The 12011-nt window shown below is 43.9% G+C and overlaps 1 protein-coding gene across 1 annotated transcript; it reads left to right on the forward strand.

The window, feature by feature from the left end:
• Nucleotides 1-211: 211 nt before the first annotated feature.
• FAM83A (family with sequence similarity 83 member A) lies at nucleotides 212-11452 on the forward strand (the record flags this gene model as incomplete). The annotated part of the gene is made up of 4 exons (XM_082478945.1): nucleotides 212-784; nucleotides 3620-3787; nucleotides 5640-5764; nucleotides 10906-11452. The coding sequence occupies 4 exons, from the start codon at nucleotides 212-214 to the stop codon at nucleotides 11450-11452; spliced, it is 1413 nt and encodes a 470-aa protein (XP_082335071.1).
• Nucleotides 11453-12011: the final 559 nt, after the last annotated feature.

Genomic DNA, 12011 nt, shown 5'->3' on the forward strand with positions numbered 1-12011 from the left:
TCAGATAAGCAATCTAATCAGCTTTGCATTTGTGTCCCATCTGGAAACAGACTGTTGCCGAAGTACACCACCACCTGAGAAGCAAGCTTCAGGTTTTTTTTGAAGATAATTGTACCAACGAAATCAGGGAGTGTGAATTTACCTGAGGTAATAAGATCTCTTTATTTTTATTCATAGTTAATTCGTGCAGCCGAGGTGATTTCACGCCAGAATGCAGTCTCCAAACAAGGACGATTGCGCTGCCTGCGCCGCGCATATGCATGGTGCCTGCCCGGCAGATCGACTGCTGCGACACAGAGCCATGAGCCACTCCAGACACATGGGCAAGATAAGGAAGAGGCTGGAGGATATCAAGAACCAGTCCCCAAAGTTGACAAAAGCGGATTTCAGCCACAACGAAAGCATAAGGTTGGCCACTGATGCCTTCCTGGACGGTGGGACAGACTCCTACCTGGAAACTTTAAGCAAAGAGGGCGAGGTGGATTTTCTCTCCTCGGTGGAAGCTCAGTACATCAAGGATAACGCGAGGGAGTCCTATTATGCGCAGGAGTCCCTGGCCACCGACGGGGCAGCTGCGTCGAAGCAGAACGACGCCAGGTCGCTCCCTTCAGGGACCTACTTCCCCACCATTTCTGACAGCAGTGAGCCAGCCCTGCTGCACACATGGATTACAGCAGAGAAGCCCTATTTAAAGGAAAAATCCACCGCTACTGTGTATTTCCAAACAGAGAAGAACAGCAACATTAGAGACATCATACGCCGGTACATCAACAAGACCACTCAGGTATGGGGAGAGAATTGCTGTTTCCTCTGCATTCGGTTGTCTTCCTGTTCTTAAAAAGATCAGGTAAACACGGTGTTTGATCTGAGCCAGCCTTGTGCGTTGCAGTGAAGTTTTGCTCTAGAAAGTGTTGAACACAGACAGTGCTTTTGTTTTGTTTTTTTTTACTCACACCAACACCTTTTTATGTTGGTGACAAAAAAAAAGCATTCCCTCTTCTTTTAAACTCCCATTAACCTGGTGGAGCAAATGTGCTGTAGATAGGGCAACTGAGCTCTGTCCCTTCTTGTGGATGTCTAGTAATGAGAATTAAGCTAAAGCGAGCTCTGAGCCATTAGCAATTGTTCTAGGGGATTCGTGGGAGGTGTGGGTGAAGGGGGAGCCCAGAGAAGGGCATGTGTGTCTGGTGTGCCAGCAGCTGTCCCCAGAGGATGGAAATTATTCAGAAAAAAAGACCTTTCATCCCTAATACGTTGTCAGTGTCACTAAAAATACCACTTGGGCTCCATACAGAGACTCTGCAGTGTAAGTTGGCACGTGGGAAAGGTGCAGATGATGCCCCCGACAACAGACAGGTGGCAGAGGGGCCGCATAGAGGTGCCAGCCACAAGCCAGGCTGCCCACGTGCTGAGAAACCAGAGGCTGCGCAACTGAAGGGGGACAAAAAGCCCGTCATGTGTGTTCTGGCAGCTCTCCTGTTTTCTTGGAAAAAAATATTGGACATTTCAGTGCCGTGTTTACCATCATCTGGGAGTTTTCCCCTTGCATAAACTCGATATGCCACTTGCAGTTTCACAGGGTAATGGTCAGGAGCAAAACCAGGCTGTAGTGCCTGCTGTCCGGCACAGGCTGCGGAGCTCATGGGGATTACAGAGTTTGGCTTTATTATTCTCCTGCAAGGGCAAGTGCTGGGTCTGATAACGCTGAGTGTAATGGCAGGGGAGAAGAATCCCTGTTGGCAACTGCCTTGTCAAAGGCTACAAGTGCTCAGCATATCAGGGGAATTAGAGATCAGTCATTTTAAGTTTGCGGCATCAGATATGTACAGTAACAGAAGAAATGTCTCTGGAATAATAAAATAAGCATCAGGTAAAGTATCAACCCAGGCCAATTTTCTGTCCCAAGAGGATAAGACTGGTATGGAAAAAAATAGGCAAGGTAATATAAATCCATAGTTCACGTGACCTTCTTAACCATCTAATTTAAATTACAAGGGGGTGCTGGAGTAACACTTACTCACCGTATGAATTTGGCAACTGCTTTTTGAGTACAGTTTTCCAATGGCAGTGTTTATTAATTAGTATCTGATAAGGGTCCATCCTGGATAGCCTAGTATTTGATATATCCATTAACAACTTAACAGAACAAAGACTGTGGATGATGGCAAACTGCACGGGGTTGGCAAGCAGTACTATAATCTTAAAGCATTTGTGGAATAGGCACAAATAATAAAATGACATTTAGTCAAAAGAAGCGAGAAGTACTGGAAGTAAGAGAGGAAAGTCAGGTGCAGAAATACAAATTGGGAACAGCTGGTGAAAAAGCAGTACTAGAGAGAGTGGTCTGGAGCTACAGTGAGGCTGGATGCAGTATTGTGCTATTTAAGAAGACAAGGTGAGTTACCAGTAAGTGCGGATGTGAGATATTGGATGTAATTGTGCTACTTACCTAGCACTGGCAAGGTCCTTTCTGAAGCACCATGCTTTGGCAGCAGGAGGAAGGTGTGGGATCCTCTCTACTCCATGAATAATTTGGCTTGCCTGAACAGGATGCTGGCCACACAGGATGTGCTTGGTCTTGTCGGATTTCCTCGTGGTGGCAAAGGGAAAAAGCTTGCTGGCATGTGTGGGCACAGGCTTTAGAGTAAGATTCAGTGCAAGTTGGAAGCAATTAGTAAGACGGATCTGCAAAGGTACTGTAGAGTTTGTTTTGATTGAAGATGATATCCTGTGAGTGCAATTATCAAGGGTTCCCTTTCTAGTCAATGGAGAAATAGGCACCTTCTGCAGATAAGTCAGGTATTAGTTGGGCAGAATTGCCCTGTGGAGATGATCCTTTCCATGGACAATAGCAGACATCAACGAAGACCAGCACTTCCATGAGGCTGTGCCCAATGCTGAGCCTAGGGGCTAGAGTATAGAATTGGTTTTATATCACATTTACAGTTCCCTTGATCTGCACTGGCTGGAGGCTGTGAATTTAAGTAGCTCTGGGGGCTTTTATGCCCAGTCCTGAGACTTTTACACACTGTCCTGCCAGTTGTGGATGGGGAAGCATGGATGTATGGTTAAATTGAAACAATTAGTTTATAAATAATTATTAAAAAAAAAAAATATGGAGCTGTTGCAGTCTGTTGCCCCACCACCAATGACAGAGGGAGGATTTAAAACCAGGACTGTTCCAGGTGTAAAGCATCATCCAGTGAGTCTTGCTAAATGTACGTGACTTACAAAAGCTAGTCAGCATTTGGCAAGGACTATGGTCTCTTATTTTGGCTACATCCTTATTATTCTTCGATTAGAGCTTCAATATATCTCCTAGTGCTACAAATTTGTGGGTCATCTTGTGTTTTATGATTAAAAGAGCTTAACTGAAGTGCCTATGTTGCGTGTTATACTGGCTTTATATGAGCAATAAAACAATGAGGCAACATGTCTCATCGATTTACTGATTCAGGGACTTAAGGAGAAAACCAGAAGAAATATCCACCTATACCTCCCAAGATTTGTGTTTGTTGGAATATTTTTTTAAGACAAATAAACTACATTTCAGAGGCCTCAAAGGCAACCTTAAGTTATGTAAATTGACTCTGGTAATGCCTCTGCTTTTTTCCTCTAGGTGCTAGCTATCGTGATGGATGTGTTCACAGACACTGAGATTCTTTGTGACCTCCTGGAGGCAGCTAACAAGCGCATGGTGTTTGTCTACCTGTTACTTGATCACGGCAATATAAATCTCTTCTCAGAAATGTGTGATAAGTTGCAAATTGCTGAGGATCTCTTCAAGGTACTGTGGCTCTGTGAAACTCTTAGGCTCACATTCGTCTGCCTAACTTTAGGCACTCAGCTAGAAGCATGGTTATGCTAGGTTCAGTCCACCTTGTAATCAAAAGGGAGCAAGAGCTTTCCAGAGATAGCATAGCGCACCTACTTCCTCTCTGATGATGCCTACATTTCCCCATGGATGTTATGGAAAGTTAAGGCATTTCCATTAGGTCCTTAGATGAAACTAATCTGGACCCTGAAGCCTTGAAACAGAGCTCAAGTCCCCTGGTAGAGTTGTCTAACATAAGCATTACAACTACTCTTCTGTTTAATAACTCTGCAGCAGCTGTGGTCTGCCAGCTGTGGGTAGCAGGTGCACAAAATTCTTTTGCATGGCAGTACCTTGGTTGCACTTGGTGGTTTCTAATAAAACATGTTAAAGCTCTGTTTTAAAGATAATGCCTCAAATTTAGCTGGCTGTTAGCTTAGTCTGCCTTCATAGAATCATAGAATCATAGAATGGTGTAGGGTTGGACAGGACCTTGAAGATCATCGAGTTCCAATCCCCCTGCCGTAGACAGGGATACCTCCCACTAGACCAGGTTGCCCAAGGCCACGTCCAGCCTGGCCTTGAACACCTCCAAGGATGGGGCCTCAACAACCTCTCTGAGCAACCTGTTCCAGTGCCTTACCACCCTCAAAGTGAAAAACTTCTTCCTAATGTTTAATCTGAACCTGCCCTCTTCTAGTTTAAAGCCGTTCCCTCTTGTCCTATCCCTACATGCCCTAGTAAAAAGTTCTTCCCCAGCTCTCCTGTAGGCCCCCTTTAGGTACTGGAAGGCCGCAATAAAATCATCTCTTGCCAGAGGGAACTGACCTTAAAAATAACCTCCTAGGGACCATTTCAGTTGTTGCTTGAGATGCTGTAGGGCACCTGTGCCATCTTTGTGGGGATGGCTGATACCGCAGAGGCAGCGGCCTTCTGGAGGGCAGGCAGGAGACCTGAGGGCCTCTTATGTGCACCAGACACTTGTGTTTCAACAGTTGAATTCCACCCCAAACATGCAGAGAAACTGAAATTAATAAAACACACTCATAACAGTGTTTGCATGTCTGTAAACCCCCACTCCTAAGGAAGAACAAGCCTGTACTATGTATTGTAAGTATGCTGCTACAATGCACAAGCTTCGACAATGTATGAGCCAAGCCAAATGCCCAGTGCCACTCAGTTACTAAGGCCTTGATTCTGCAGTCAGGTCTGGGTGCCTGGCCTGCCTGAAATGCATTTGCTCAGGTACAAGGACAGTGCAGAGCATCGCATAGGCCACATTGACCTGCTTCTCCACTCACACATGCACTTGCATCTGATCCTGCAGAACAGCATTCATCTGGGCTGCACCAGGAGAGCAGCATGTGTGTCCTTGCAGGCCCAGGTGGATTGGAAGAGCAGAGGTTTTGCCCTGATGTATTGTACCGTAGCCAACGTAAATCAAGAGAGCATATGGCTAGAGCAAATTGTTGCTGGGGTCTCAGCAGAGGTATCAGACTGCTCTCAGCTATGGACCCCTCTCATACTCATTTCAATTGGGGTACTATCTGTTACTGTTACATAGCACAGCTCTGTGAATTTCCATGCAGGTTTATATCCCCATTGAAACAAGTAACCCTGTGACAGCTGAAAGAGCTTGGCGAGGTTTCCTCTAGCCCCAAACCTTCAATTATAACACTGGAGAGTCCATGACAAAATCATAACAGACATTGGGAAAGTGAAGAAGAGCTAAAGGCAGTGGAGGGAAAGGGCCCTCTCCTTCTTATTTTTAATAATAAAAACATAATTAATGAATTCCTTTTTTTTTTTTTTTTTTAATTTACAGAATATTTCAGTCCGCAGTGTTACAGGAGAGGTTTACTGTGCCAAATCAGGCAGGAAATTTTCAGGACAAATACAAGAAAAATTTCTTATCTCTGACTGGAGATACGTGCTCTCTGGATCTTACAGGTGAGATAAGCCATGGCAGTTCATGTCTAGGTGCTCTTTTATGGTTTTTAATATTACTTCACAAAAAAAGTGCTATGGAAATTCTTGGACTGTTGAGTTTTTTTGAACAAACCCCCCTCGTGTTCAAATACGTGCCATTTTTCAATAATCCATTTAACTTGCTTTAAAGCTGATGTTAGTTCTTTATGGAACATGATATTTAATTTTAACATTCAGAAACTAAGGTAAGCAACTTTGCCAGTGCAGCCCTGGAGCAGAACTAGAAATGTGTGTAGCTTAATATTATGGTTTCCTCATTGTTTGCGTCCTGAGATGCTGTGATCATGACACACGATACATTTCCATCTCCCTCGGGATCCCTTAATGTAGCATATGTCACTCAGCTTATCTGAGGATTTGTTCTCCATATGACAAGTTTAGTGATTAAAGGTAAAACAGAAATACTTCAGAGACTTACTATTTTTTCTTGTGTTTCATTAACAGGTAGGCGGTATGTGTCTATGTGCCTGTTGTACCTTCCCTTTTTTTTTCCTTTTTTTTTTGGTGTGAGCTGAGTCTGTAAGTGTCCACTTTTATGCTGCTATAATTATTTCAGGCAGAGGATGTAGCATCTCAGCAATTGGGTTTTTAATTAAGATCCAAGATCCTTCAGTCAGGGAATTTTCAGGAGACTCCAAGCTTGCATCAAATAAATAAAGTTCCTAAACCTCATGGCTACATAGGTAAGCTTCACAACTGACCAAGTGGATCTGAGAACCAGATACAGAAAGACAAGAGGTGATTATTTAATTAAAAGGATGAGATTATTTTTCTTAATCCCAGTTTATGTTTTGGAAGCTTAAATGCCTCTAGTCTGATAACACTGTGCCACCGGGAAGATGACATAACCATAGTAAGGATGACAAAAGTGAATACATGGGGTTAGCAGAGGCTGCAGGAGCTCAGCTGTCCACAGAGGCAGGCATCCAGTTTTCATTCAGTTTCCAAAAGACAAAAATGAGCGAACACTCAGTGGGGTTTTTTGGTTGTTCACTCTGTGGTTTTCTTGTTCTTTCAGTTTTTTTTTAAATCCCTTGCCAAAGATGTTTGGAAATGCAACAGCAGATTTATATACAGAGTAGAAGTGAAGGATGTGTGGGAGAAGAGGGACAGAACAAGGTCTATTGGCCTTGGGCAGCCCGGTCTAGTGAGAGGTGTCCCTGCCTATGGCAGGGGGGTTGGAACCCGATGATCTTCAAGGTCCTTTCCAACCTAAACCATTCTATGATTCTATGAAGAAGATTCTTTTGGGCTTCTCCTTTCAATCCTTAAAAAAAAAAAGAAAAGAAAAGAAAAACCCTCGAAGTCCTGTGCAGGGTTACTTCTGTCATTTTCTACTGCTGTTGCAGTATCTTCTAACCTGAAGAGCTTTGTCAAACTGCATAATCCCCTATCCAGCAAGCAAGCAGAGAGGGTGGTGAAGAACAAATTATACACTATTTAACTTCAGCGTGCTCAGCACCAGTTTGCAGATTCACGTGGGTTATAGCTGGCTATCAATACATGGCATTTCTGTAGGCTTGCTAGCTCTCACTTTATTAATCTGAAAGTTTTCTTTTATCCCTAAACCTTATCCACCAACCTCTGCAGGTATAAACAAGAATGATGTTGAGTAAAACAGACTCAAACTGTTCTGCAATGCATTTGTTGGAAATCAAATTGGAATAGATCTTAAGACTAATACAAAAGATCTTAAAACTAATACAACAGCAAGTTTCACCTTAGTGCTGTGCTCTGCGTGACCGTTATAGCTGTGGGGGAACAGGCTGAGGAAATAAAATAGCCCTTCAGGACATATTGCACTAAAAGGGACCCTGGCTCACTGTTTCTACCCAAGGTGTTTGGAGACAAAATATATTTGCCTAATGGACAATGAAGAGGACTGAAGCTGGCAACTAGTTAGAGGCAAAGGAACAACCACCGAGACTGTAGCATCTCCTGCTCTGGAATGGTTTTTAAAACCATGTTGAAAAGCCATTGCTTGGGTCAGTGTGGGTAAGCATGGTCCTGCTGCACGGGGCAGACCAGAGCTGAGAAGCTTCTGAAGGCTGTTCCAGCGATGTGTCTGCACAAGTGCAGGCATGAGTAAGTGTTTTAAGTTACAGTTTTCCTCTCAATGTTTATTGCCAATGTCTATGGTGTGACGTTAGGATGCAGTATTTCTTTTTGCTGTCTCTGTGTTACTCTACCCCATCCTGTGATAACTATGTCATTCCTTTTTTTTTTTAAAACTAATTTGAAGATAGGTAGTGCATGAACTCAGTGCTTCTAAAGAAGGCAAAATGAAAATAGCAGAAAGCATAGACCCTGATCCTCAGGGGCAGCCGAGTACCTCCCTGGCTGCCACTCTGAAAGCCACTGGCCTCTTCAGAGCCAGTGTCTAACATCTAACACTGGGGTGCTTTGCTGAGAGCATTGGTTCAGGTGGGGCAGGTTTCTCACGCAGAGGTTATCCCACCAGCAGGCAACACTAGCGTGTAGGTTAATTCAAACCTGAGCTCAGCTGAAAAACCCAGTCCTCTTTCAGATTAAGTGTGTGTAATGCTGCGTGGTACTGTAGCGCTGTAAACACAAGGGATGAGAGCACTCCTAATGAACTGCAGCTGCAGTAATGCAGAGGGTACGCTCAGAATAAAACAAGTTCAATGCACATAAAGATTGGACAGGAGAGGTAGGTTTTAATTCAGACAATCATAAATGAGAGGATCCAGAACAGGACATAGGTTTTGGGACAGAGCCATGGAAAGACGCTGAAAAGTATCTATTAATGACTGAATTTGCGATACAGCTTTGGCCCTAAGCTAGGCAGTACTTCTTTGTGCTTTCTCTTCTTTCTGATGTGCTTCACTCAAAGAGGCCTGGTAGAAAAATGATCCCTCTGGGCAGATAGTGACAACAGACTTCTCTGAGCCTTTCCCAAAAGAGCACTTGGAATTGTAAACGAAGGAGCAAAACAGGGCCTAAAACCTAAACAATGCGTTTCCTTTTAGAATGAAGCCAATGAAAACCTGTGAAGTTTCTGCTTTGTTCTTCAGCAAAGTGCACAGAATGTAAATTGCTGTGACTCACTACACAAAATCCACAAATGTTTTTCTAAAATCATGAAGGTGTCACCTTGTTACTTTACAGCTGACCCATTTGCAGTCAATCCATGGAGAATCTTTGGGCTGTTAATTGGATTCAACTTTCTCTGCTTACAAGGGTTACAGATAAGATCAATGAGCCAAAAACCGTCAGGTACTCCACGAAGTTACATGTGGGAGTAAATTATCAAAACAGTGCAACAGTTTTTTCCTCTGATTTTTGGGGGCTTTGAAAATCCATTTATAAGCGTAATTGATTTTTATTTCTCTTTAAATTTTCTTTTATAAACTAGATATATTTCTAGAACATAAAGTATAAACCTGCCACTCCGAAGCTCAGCCCTTTCATGAGTTTGTAACCTTCAGCGTAGATATCCCAGACTAATTGTGTGTGTTTTTGTATTTGTTCCTGGCTTATTATCTCCTTAGCAGCTAGATGAAGGACATGCAAAGGTTTAGAGAGTGCTTCTTAGTGAATAAAGGCAATGTTGAGCTAGCACAGCAGATGTTACCCACACAGCAGAGAGTCAGCTTGCTGGGCTGTTTACCTCGACTCCCAAGGTCTTGTCCATATTTAGAATGATTTGAACAAAGCAGACGAGAAGTACGTGTATTCTAGTAACTTACTCTGTATCTTCAGGTCCAACCATAAAACGTACATTATATATTGTACGGTTGCCCGGTGGCATTGAACTAGTGATTTCTTCATTCCTCCCCTTGCTCCTGAAGCAACAGTATAAAACCCCTGTATGCCCCAAACCCAGCCCTCTTTAAGAATGCTCTGAATGGGCAGATGTAAATCGTCTGTCTTTATTCCCTCAGCACCAGCTCAGGCTGTCAGTCCCACTGAGTTTCACAGGAGCTTTGTCAAAACATGACAAGAACAAGATTTAAAGTGCACACACCTACAGCCAAATCTGGCTTTCAGCAATCCTTGTGCAAATCCAGCGTAGCTAATAAAGTCACGCAGGAATAACCGGGGCAGAGCTTTGCCAACACAGAATAACCTCGGGTTCAAATCTGAGGCTGCTCTGTGTCCTCTGCTGCGCAGCTCAAGCCCCAGCAGCTCAGGAAGTAATTACATTTCATTCTCTCAACTATGCTCATTTTGTTGATGCTGCTGCTGCTCAAACAAAGCAACCTGCACAGAGCAATCAAGCTGGCTTGTGGTTTCGAAGAAGAGCGCAAATTTATGTTTGCCAGGTGGACTGGGGAAGTACATAAAGAAGAATCATTTAAAAGCTATGGGGTATACTAAAATGTGTTTCTGGACTACCAGAATGAAAACTATTGCAGTGTTTCTCCCTTACTTTATAGCAAAGTAGTATTTTTAGTTTTGTAAAGGCTGTAGGAAGTATTTATCATTTCATTTTCTCTGTAGTGAAGAAAATAATCATTTGTCAGGTGTGGTGGTTTGTTTTGTGGGAGTGGGATGTGACAGGGAGACTGAGGTTTTATGTTTTTCTCTTGACCAATGCAGAAAAAGTGTGGCAAAATGACAATAAAGGATGGTTATTTTTCAGTAGTCTTTTTCTAATGTCAGTTTTGAGGGGCCGAGAGTTGCCAACCGGCACAGCATACTGTAGGGAAGGTACAATTTATGTGTGCGCAGACAAGACATGGTAAGACCTGAATTGAAGCATTGTGCATGGAAGAGAGGTACCCAAAAGAGGGGTCTAAACTCCTTTCCATGGACCAGACACCCAAACCTTGGATATCGTATCTGACATTTAGTCCTGCAGTGAATCTGGATCACCACTGCCACCATACACTGAGGTTGTATAACTTCACGAGGTTTCTTGAAGGTTTTAGAGGCAGCTGCAATAATAAAGCTTGATCCAAGTCAAAGAGCACTGATGTGAACTGACCTGAAATTCAACTGCGACACCATCTTCATCCTGTATTTAGACAAGAAGCTTCAGCAGTAAAACACATTTGCCTTTCGCACCACCCCTGCGGGGATCACCAGTTCCTAATGGCTGACTTTAACGCTAACCCTTACCTTGTTTCTCCTTCCAGCTTCACATGGTTATGCGGCCAGGTTCACCGCAACCTCCTCTCCAAGTTCACGGGTCAAGTTGTGGAGCTGTTTGATGAAGAGTTCCGACACCTTTATGCACTGTCCAAGCCCGTGAGGGGACCCAAGTCTCCACCGCGCACCATGCCCTTCCTGTTCAGCAAGAGCTGGGCCCCCCAGCGCAGCCTCCCCGACAGCAACGAGGAAAGTGCTAACACTCTTTCCGATCCCTTCAGCAGCCTCTCAGCTGGCAGCAACCACCAGAGCAAGCAAGCCCCAAAAACTCTCATGTTCAGCAGCAACTTCACCCCCCAGTCACCTCTCCATAGAGTTAATTCCTTCCACAGCTATGTCTCATTCACACCCCCACCGCCACAGAAGGCCATCCAGGCTAACTACTATCAGCCGCACTACGTGGCCGATAACTCCGCAGTTCTGTATAACAACATGAACATTTACAGACCTGTAAGACTTAGACAAGAGGAACCAAACAGGACAGGGTTAAGCTCACCCTGGAGATGCCTCCACAAAGCTAACCTGTTTGCATAATAACCACCTTGTTTTGAATTGCAAGTAAATGTAGTGAGGACCTGTTTAGCAATCGCTTGTGTACTGATGAATATAGAAATTCTGTATAATACAAAATGAGGATGATTTCAAGCCTCTTGTTTTGTTTTGCTGCTTATGGATGCTTCCTTTCCCTAATTAAAAAGCCAAACCTGCTAACACGTAAATCTTGGGTGCATCACAATCCCAGGAAGAACACTTCTAAACAATGCTGCTCACAGTGCAACGCCGCTGCTGCCTATCACCTGCCCTTGGTAGCATATTTGTGTAGCAGTAGATTTAGGTGGTTAACTGTTGTTTGTACGGCCAGGCACCTGGAAGTGGTGTAAGTCACAGTTTATTACTCTGCATTTTATGCACTCGCATAAGGAGATTGAAGGCTGCTGCTTACTTGCCAAACTGAGGTGTCGCTGGCAGCAGCACTCTACCTTCATGCTGCCATCGCACCTTAATCTTGATTTAGGAGGACTCCCTTAGGGCTGACGGGGAAGCACAGTTTCTGCCACTGCGCTGTCTGAGGAGCACAGCAAGGACAGCTGCT

The sequence above is a fragment of the Vanellus vanellus genome (assembly GCF_965231255.1).
Source record: "Vanellus vanellus genome assembly, chromosome: 2".
NCBI lineage: Eukaryota > Metazoa > Chordata > Aves > Charadriiformes > Charadriidae > Vanellus > Vanellus vanellus.